Source organism: Mesoplodon mirus (genome assembly GCF_964341445.2).
Source record: "Mesoplodon mirus genome assembly, chromosome: 17".
NCBI lineage: Eukaryota > Metazoa > Chordata > Mammalia > Artiodactyla > Ziphiidae > Mesoplodon > Mesoplodon mirus.
The window spans coordinates 918,200-927,232 of NC_138993.1; the positions used below are offsets into that span (position 1 = coordinate 918,200).

General features: G+C 52.4%; 1 protein-coding gene across 1 annotated transcript; it reads right to left on the bottom strand.

The window, feature by feature from the left end:
* Window positions 1–456: 456 nt before the first annotated feature.
* GJB6 (gap junction protein beta 6) lies at window positions 457–1,254 on the bottom strand (the record flags this gene model as incomplete). Its single annotated transcript, XM_082602186.1, has 1 exon — window positions 457–1,254. One exon carries the CDS (start codon window positions 1,252–1,254, stop codon window positions 469–471), a length of 786 nt encoding a protein of 261 aa, XP_082458312.1. The 3' UTR covers window positions 457–468.
* Window positions 1,255–9,033: the final 7,779 nt, after the last annotated feature.

Here is a 9,033-nt window from a genome sequence, read left to right on the forward strand (position 1 = left end):
ATTAGACACTTAAGGCATGATTCTAAAATTAACATTGTGTGTTTTTCCAGGTAAGGAAGACCAGTCATTATAAAAATACTTCACATAAATTCAAAATCAGAACTAAGACATTCAATCCTATCAAAATATCTCTTCCTAATAAAAGTATCAATTTCTAGATAAATGTTTTGTCGACAACAGTTACGTCCTTAAAATTTCAGGAAATACCCCCATGTCAGACAGTCCACTTAAACCCACATGTAAAAGTCACACCAAGGCCCGGCTGTAGAGCCGGACCACACATTTGATTACGTGGCACATTCGTGGCCCAATTATTCTACAGAAAGCTAACTCAGGTATCTATGAATTGTGAAAGCCATTTGTAAGGACGGAGTCTCAGCCGAGAGCCAGGATGCCTGGTCGGCACTGCCTTCTGGGAAAGGCCCCAGTTCTGTGATGCTACGTCAGCTACGTGGTGCCTGGCACCGTTTAACTAGGAAACCCCGTGATGGCGTTTTGCCCGCTCTCGGAAATCAGCTCATTCATTTCGTTCTGTTTACTCTCTTTGAGGGCATGGTTGGGGGGGGTTCTTTGCTTCTGTGCTCGCTTGGATCTCCTGAAACACACTTTGAGCAGCAGGTAGCACAGCTCGGCCACGTTGAGCAGCATGCAGATCACGGACGCGGAGATCATGAAGATGGTGAAGACAGTCTTCTCCGTGGGTCTGGAGATGAAGCAGTCCACGAGGTTGGGGCAGGGGTCGATGCCACACTTGAGCACCCAGGGCAGGTGGTACCCGTTGTACAGGAAGTAGAACACGTACATGAAGGTGGCCTCAAAGATGATGCGGAAGAAGATGCTGCTGGTGTAGGTCCACCACAGGGAGCCCTCAATCCGGATCTTCTGCCGTTTGATGTCCTCCAAGTCCTTGAACTCGCTTCTCTTCTCCCCGCGCCTGAACCGGCGCGCGGCCTCGTGTCTATAGTACGCCACGTGCATGGCCACCAGCAGGGCCGGCGTGGACACGAAGATGAGCTGCAGCGCCCAGAGCCGGATGTGAGACACGGGGAAGAAGTGGTCGTAGCACACGTTCTTGCACCCGGGCTGCAGCGTGTTGCACACGAAGTCGGCCTGCTCATCCCCCCACACCTCCTGGGCGGCCACCACGAGGATCATGACGCGGAAGATGAAGATGACCGTGATCCACACCTTCCCGATGCTGGTGGAGTGCTTGTTCACGCCGCCGATGAACGTGTGCAGCGTGCCCCAGTCCATCCTGACGCTTTACTCCTGAACAGGCGAAAAGTAGCACAGGGCAGTTAGTGGAATCTTCCGTCAATGTGTAAGACAGCTGTAATGTTACAGACAGGAGCACGTTTCTCTTGAGGTCACCCTCTGAGCTGCTAGGAGGTGGTTTTCTGGGAGGGAACAACACCCACTCTGAAAACACTCTCGCGTTCCAGTGAGGGTTTACGATCATCTGGATTCAGCTGAACTCGGATTATACGTTAGGTTGCTGCCTGACACTAACCCAGGACCTCAAGCAAACCTCATTCGTTTCCAAGCTCCCATTTAATCCCTGTTCCGCTTTGCCCAAGGGATCACAGAGGTTCCTAAGTAGATTTTTTTTTTTTTTTTTTTTTTTTGTAGGCCTCTCACTGCTGTGGCCTCTCCCGTTGCGGAGCACAGGCTCCAGACGCGAAGGCCCAGCGGCCATGGCTCACGGGCCCAGCCACTCCGTGGCATGTGGGATCTTCCCGGACCGGGGCACGAACCCGCGTCCCCTGCATCGGCAGGTGGACTCCCAACCACTGCGCCACCAGGGAAGCCCCCTCAGTAGATTTTATTCGTTAAAGGGCTTATCCAAGAAAAAGAATCATTCACTGGAATGACACAATCTGTTTTACCCAGTGGACTAAGAAGGGGAAAAAAAGAAACCAAACACTTATTAGTTCACTTTGCACAATATGCTTGTATTTACTTCTGGCTTGAACAACATCATCTGCCATAATCATGTGTTCTTAGGAAACCTAACGCCATAAACTACTCAAAGAGCCTCTTCCAAAATAGAACCACAGGCTTTTACAACAAGTGCTCACTTTTCTCCCCTGTAATAGGCAGTGCCGCTCCCCCACCGGACAGGTGCCAAGTTTACAGCAAGAGCCGCAGGTGCAGGACCAGCCCCGCCTGCAGTGCAGGGTCCCTCTGATCCAACGTCCTGAGGGGAAGGGCCCTTGACTTCTACACAAACCCTGCACAAATCAAACGGACCCCTTCTGCATGGCCACGGCAGACCAGAGAGTTGGTCAGTATTCTGCTCAGAAAATAAAAGAATAATGGACCCTTTGAGAATCTTCTGGAAGTGAAAGACCGTCTCCTCAGAAAAACACTCTCACCCAAGTTCTCATAGCCTTTTAGGGGGAGGGGCCCCAAAGGCCTTTTGTCAACCCCCCTGGGGGAGACTTTCTTGCACTTGAACGTGGGCTCAGGCTTCTCCCTCTCAGGCTGGTGAGGAGGGTGGAGCCCGGGCCCCCTGGGCAGCTCTTCACGTGCATTTCCAGAATGACCTGCACGCGGGTGGGCGTCCACCTGGCCGGGAACGGGAGGAAGGGCCTGGAAGGAGCCCCCAGAGCAGCCGAGGGGCTGGGCGCTTGATTCCTGTGTGGATCCAGGACTAAACGGGACTCAAAGGCAGAGTGTACAGACAGCCATGTTTTTGATTTTTGAAAAGAAGAGCTGAGAAAAAAGCACAGCTCTTTAAACACACATTCCTTAACGCTGGGGTGCCTCGTCGTTAATGCTTCTCATGGGAGGCTGTGTGAGCCTCCGATACGCGTCCGGGGGGACACGGGGGCCTCAGTCAGGAAGACTGGTCTCAGGATCTGCGTCTAACCCCCGCCTCAGACCACTGACCCCATGACCTAAAGGATTTCCAAGTCCACAGTAATGAGTCTTTCATTTAAAAACCTCACTGGAGGGCTATGAACTGTAGAATTCACTCTTAGCTCCTGGTGGAAGTTGTTAGAATAAATCTTCCCAGTTGTCGCCCTCCTGATCTGGAAGCACCGGGATGCACCCAGTGGAAGGAAGACACAAATATCTTGAGGTTTGAACATATTTTACAGTGTCGGCTCACCTGGGAGGTCCATCCTGTCTGTTTACAAGCCGGAGATATTCTCTAGTTAACTAGTAAACATCTCCCACTGAAGTGTGGGGAATTCAACGCCCGACCAGCAAGGTTTGGATTTCTCCAATAAAGGTCACATTTTCTCCAACCCTCCAAAGTGCAGAGAGTTTAAACTCCCCCACCAGTAAGAAGGCTGTTTCCTCTCTGAATTGTCTATCTTCAGCTGCCTGAGTAAGGCACCACCCTCACCCTCCCAGGGGCCAGAGGCCACTGGCCTGAAGGAATTCGGAGAGGCTGACGTCATGGGAGAGGTCCGGAGGTCAAATGTCCCCCCACGAGGTCCCCCGCAGAATCCTTGACTCCTGCCCCCTGGGGCATCTCCTTAAAAAACAGGGGCAATTATTGTGGCGGCATCTTTATTTCTTTTGACTTTTCTGGGTCCCCAAATTACACGCTCTATCAAAGTAGCAAAGCTGAACAGAAAATAATCTGTTTTACGATACTTATTGACTCTAACTAAAGATCAGCAATGTGCCTTTAAAGGAAGAAAAAGAAATGAGATGGCTTCCTATGGAGTCTGTTCGCATCCTTCCGAGGCTCTTAGGGAGAAGCCCTGTTGTCCGGCTGGAAGTCACTGTCGAGGCCTCGAACAGAAGCACAGCTCACCTCACCTCCCAGAAGACTGGCCGGGGGTGTGGACGCCCCCCAGGCTTCCTGCCCTGAGGCCGCAGCCACTGCCCCCAGGACTCTTCCACTGCAGGAGAGCCTCAGGGGGGCCTGCCAGAAACATTTTGGTGGCAGATGTGAAGACACTTTGAAAATTACTTTCCAAAGTAACTGCCTCCCTCGGTACCCCTCACAATTAGTGTTAAACAAAGCTTTAATAATAAAAAGCTTGTTGAATAAAAAGCAAAATATTAACTCTTTCTTTGTGAACCAGAGCGGTTTATTTTAACTGGCGCCTTCCTGGCTGCCTTTTAGGCAAAGAATAAGTTTGCTTGGCCCCTGTGTAGGAAGGTGGTGACAATCAAGCTCACAGAAGCAAACGCCACTGGGCTGTGCAGTGTCTCTAGTCACTGCGGACACACAGCTGCGGTCCAATTGCTTAGCTCTGAAAATAGGAAATCAGTGACCTGACTTCTGATGACACAGAGTGTTAGGAAGAGAGATGGTGCTTCCCTCTTACACTCAAATAGTTTGTCCATCAGCATTCTGCCTCAGTAATATAATTTCTTGTTTTAAAAATTCTTATTTAAGAATTTAAGCATAACTGGTTTGCTTCACAAAGCCGTGTCGTTTCACTGATGACGGGACCAAAACTGAAGCCCCAGCACCCCCTCGGCATCTGCACTCCCTGCAAAGTCATCCCGACTCCCTGTTGGGCCTGAGGACGGAGCATCCCTCACTATGTCCACACTGGCTCTGGACAGTGGAGGAGCCTGCGCTGATGAGGCGCAGTGACGCCAAGGCACGAGCAGCGCCGGAGGCACTCGCAGCTCTGCGGCCAGAGGAGACTCAGGGTGAGGTTCCCGCTTCTGGGACCCGGCTCCCCTGCACCATCGATCGCCGACCACCCGGCCGCCAGTGGCGCCCCCCAGGAAAGGGAACCAGGGTGCAGCTTCCGGAGGGCAGTGAGGGTGTGACCCGTGAAGGGAGAACTAGTAGCTGTGGCCACAGCCCTTCAGTTCCTCCCCGGGGGTCCACTGCACGACCTCGGGTGGTAGTTCTTCTTCGTCCCCAGAACTGTTAAGGGGGGTGTCTGGACCCTGCCAGTTTCCTGATGCCCTGTACTTCAAATAACATCAAAATAAAATCTTGAGTGTGGATCCTTTTCCCTTTCAAAATAATAACAATAACAATAATGATAATAATGCCCAATCCCAAACCTCAAGCCCATGCCCCTGAGCATTAAAAAAAAAAAAAGAAGGTGGAGTTTAAGGAACTGGATATACTCCCTTACCCCACAAGTCAGCAGCCTAAAATAAAAAATCTTAAACTCTCTCCGTAATCAAGAAGAGTCTTTTCCTTTTGTCTCTGGAAATGTCAGGTCATCCAAGGGACAAACTGACAGCTGATTTTTAAATTTAGTGACTCAAAAATCCATCAACTAAAAAAAAAAAAAAAAATCCATCAACTGTCCCTTCAAAGTAATGACCAGTGATAAAATGGATTTAGGATTTATATACTTCTTCAAAATTAACTCAATAAAAATGAAAAAAAATCCTGTCTATGGAGTCTAAACATAAAAATGGACAATTCATAGAATTACATGTACTTTTTTTTTTTTTGTCCAAAGTAAACTTTAATGGTTCTGAGCTATCATAATCCAAGATTCAATGTAATTGTATGTCCATATGTGGGAGGTGTGCTATATAATGGGGGTCTTCTGAATTAAATTCTTTGGAGAATACAATCAATATTTATTAAAGGATAAATTTTAAATTAAAATATGTTCTAATTTGAATATATATGTTTATTCAAAAATGTATTTAATATATACAGTTAAAGTCCAAAGGAAACTGCCACAATTATTTAGAATCTAGACCCACAAAATATTTTTTCAGGAAGGAGTATTTTAATACTGTACATGTAATTCTTAATCCATTTAAGACTTCAAAGAGTTAAAAATTTGTTTTTCCGTTTAGCCGTCTCTGTTCCCTGAAGCAAACCTGTGTCCTTTCCAAACATTTAGGTCCAGCTGGAGTTAAATGATCCTGGGAATAAAAACAGAAAAAGCCCTCTGGGGACCCTGGTCCATTCTCACGGATCAAATGAGTCAAACAAAAATCTTAACATGATAATGAAGCCCCTGGCAGGATTATGCCCTCACGGACCCAGAAGCTTGGGCCGGAAATTATTTTCCCACAATTTCATTCTACCTACAATTTTTAACTAAAATATACAAACCACTCACAACTCCAAGAACATTCAGACTGAACCAGGGGTGCATGGTGAGGACCTGCAAGTTAGAATTTTCCTCTCACCCTGTTGAAATTGTTCAGTCAGAACCTCTGTTGGTTCTTTTCCTTCTTAAAGCTCTTATAATTCAGAAGAGTAAAAGAAAAAGAGACTGAAGTTCCCATTTCCTGCATCAGAATTTTGTTTTAAATAAAGACACCGCGAAGCAGCTGAACTGACTGACGTCTTCTGGGTTGGGTCAACGCGGTGATGGCAACGGGAACACCCCTCCCCCAGTTATATCACAGGCTCTCTCTATGGACGTTCTCTCTTCATAACCCCTTCTCCCCTGCCTGGCAGGGTTCCAACACCACCCCAGTGGCTCGCAGATTCGGAGCAGCAGACAAAGCTCTACACAGCACATCCTGCAATTCTAAGGAGTCTGGCTGGGGCAGGACGTCTTCTAGAATACTGACCAGACTCTGCCAGAACTGGGGCAAGAAAAGACTTCTGTGGCATCAAGTCCACCCAAGGGAGAGAGCAAGGGTGCATGGCTGAATTCAACCACGCGCTGAACCCACAGCCAGATTCGACCTGGGGGACATGGTGCCAGGGTCGCTGGCCCGGGTCCCTGCGTGCCTGCAGGCCCCCAGCCCCTGCAGGCGTCCACAGCTGCATCCAGGCCGCACTCACCCCAGACTCCGTCCTGCTCTCCAGGAAGGGAGGCCAAGCCGGTCAAAATCACACACCCGTGCCGGGTGACACCTGGGGCCGGTCTCCTCCACGAGACAGGAAGTACCTTCTGGTGCCGCCACCTTTTACTGAGATGTGTCACCAGTGACAATTACTGTTGTCCAGTGACTGTGCCACTGTCACGTGCGGCTCACAGGCTCCTGGGCTTACGTCCAGCGGCCGCTCCGGCCAGTTCCACCTGGGCTTGCCGGCTAGTCCCGCGCCCCTAAACGCGAGCCGGACCGCGTCAGGGACCCATGAAAGCCAAGAAAATCCAAAAGGCAGCAGAGGAAGTGGGGGAAAGGGGCACCTGTACCCACGAGCTGACGCATCTGTAAAACCTGTTGTGGGAGTCAGTGGGGACCGTCCGGGGTAAAAGTCAAACCAGTCCATCCTCGTTCCTGCGAGCGCGCCGGGCCGCGGGAAGGTGCGGGGCGCGGGCGGCTTCGCGGACCGCCCCCCACCCGCGGGCCCTGGAGCGGGTCGCCGACGGGGTCGGGCGCGGGGGATGAGGGGGAGGGGGGCCACGGGCCGCCGACCTACCTGCTCCGGCTTCCGGAGACAAGCCCTCCGCCTGAGGGGCCGAGAGGTAGCGCCCCCCTCACCTGCTCGGCGGGGATGCGGCCGGGCGCGGGGTCCGGGCGCGGGGCGGCGCCTGCGCGGCCGCCGGACGGGCAGGAAGGGCAAGGAGCCGCGAGCTCGGCGGGTGTGCGACGTCTGCAGCTGCCCTCCGCGCGCTCCGGGATGGCCCGGCTCCCACCTGCAGCGCCTTTTAACCGCGCCCCACCCCGCCTCTGTCCTGACGCTCCTCGGGCGGGAGGCGAGACCAGCGCGCGGGAATCGGAGCGCGCCCGCCCCGGGGCGCTGGCTGCGGGGCGCACGGGCGTGCGGGCGGGCCCTCCCTCTGCGGCGCGGGGCGCGGGGCCTGGCCCAGCCCGGTCCGGGTCTGGCGGGGCGGCCCAGGTGTCCCCGCAGCGCCGGGGGGTCGGGGGCAGGGCCTGCGCCCGCGCCCCCCGGGAGCCGTCCTGGGCGAGTGAGCCCGGGTGGGCCCGCAGCCAGGCTTCCGACGGGCTGGACCCGTTGGGATCCGAGCTCGGCGCAGACTGTGTTTTTCCCAGGACTTAGACTGCTCTTTTCTGGACACTGCCGCCCTCTTAACAGCCCGCCAGGCGCCCGTGCAAGGCCCTGTCAGAGAGCAGCCTGGAGGCACAGAGACTGGGGGTCTTTATTCATTAATGACTACGTTACTGAGTTAAAGGGGTTATTTTATTAGTCACCTCCGCTCTTTGCCTCCTCATCCAGGGAAGCGAAGGGGGCCTTCCTCAGCCAGCCCCGCGCTCCTGGCAAAGACCCGGCCCGCGCCCCCTCTGACAGGTCGGCTCTGAATGCCCAAGGCCGCCCCAGGCAGGGCACAAACGTTAGCATAGTAAAATAACTCAATTTTTAAAAAATCAATTAATTTATTTATTTTTTGTCCGCAATGAGTCTTCGTTGCGGTGCACTGACTTCTCGTGGAGCACGAGCTCTGGGCACGCGGGCTTCAGTAGTTGTGGCTCGTGGGCTCTAGAGCGCAGGCTCAGTAGTTGTGGATCACGGGCTTAGTTGCTCCACGGCATGTAGGACCTTCCCGGGTCGGGGGTCGAACACATGTCCCCTGCATTGGCGGGCAGATTCTTAACCACTGCGCCACCAAGGAGGTCCCTAAATAACTCACTTTTTAAAGCAGATTGTAAACTTCTTTGGGGATTATAAGCAGTTTAAGACGTTTTCTCCTTCCCGCAGCACCAGGCAGGGTCCTTACCCCACAGTAGAGGCCGCTCCGTGAGGGTTTGCATCTTGACTGGTGGAGCCCACCGGCACGGCAGCTGAGCCTGGAAACGGCCCTTGCTCTTGAGGCAGGACGGCCCACAGGCCCACTCCCACGGCCGGTTCCACACGACACTGCCTGCGCGGTTATGCTCCGGACCAGCGGCCGCCGTTCCGGGACCATCGATGAAAGAACTTTGCAACCAAAGCAGCCACAGAGAATGTGTTGCATTTGCTAGTGTCCAAAAAAGGGACCACCTCAACACAGGGCAAATAACATCTCTTCTGTTTGGGTGATCTGTACCAGCCCCACAGCTGGCTTTTCATTCTGTTATTTGTTTCTAAATGTTTCAGTGCTTTCCCCTAAGATCAGGAACAAGGCCCTACATTCCAATCAACATCCCGCTGGATGTACCATCTAATGTAATAACACAAGAAAAGGAAATTAAAAGGCATACAGACTTCGGAGGGAGAAATAAAACTGTCTTATT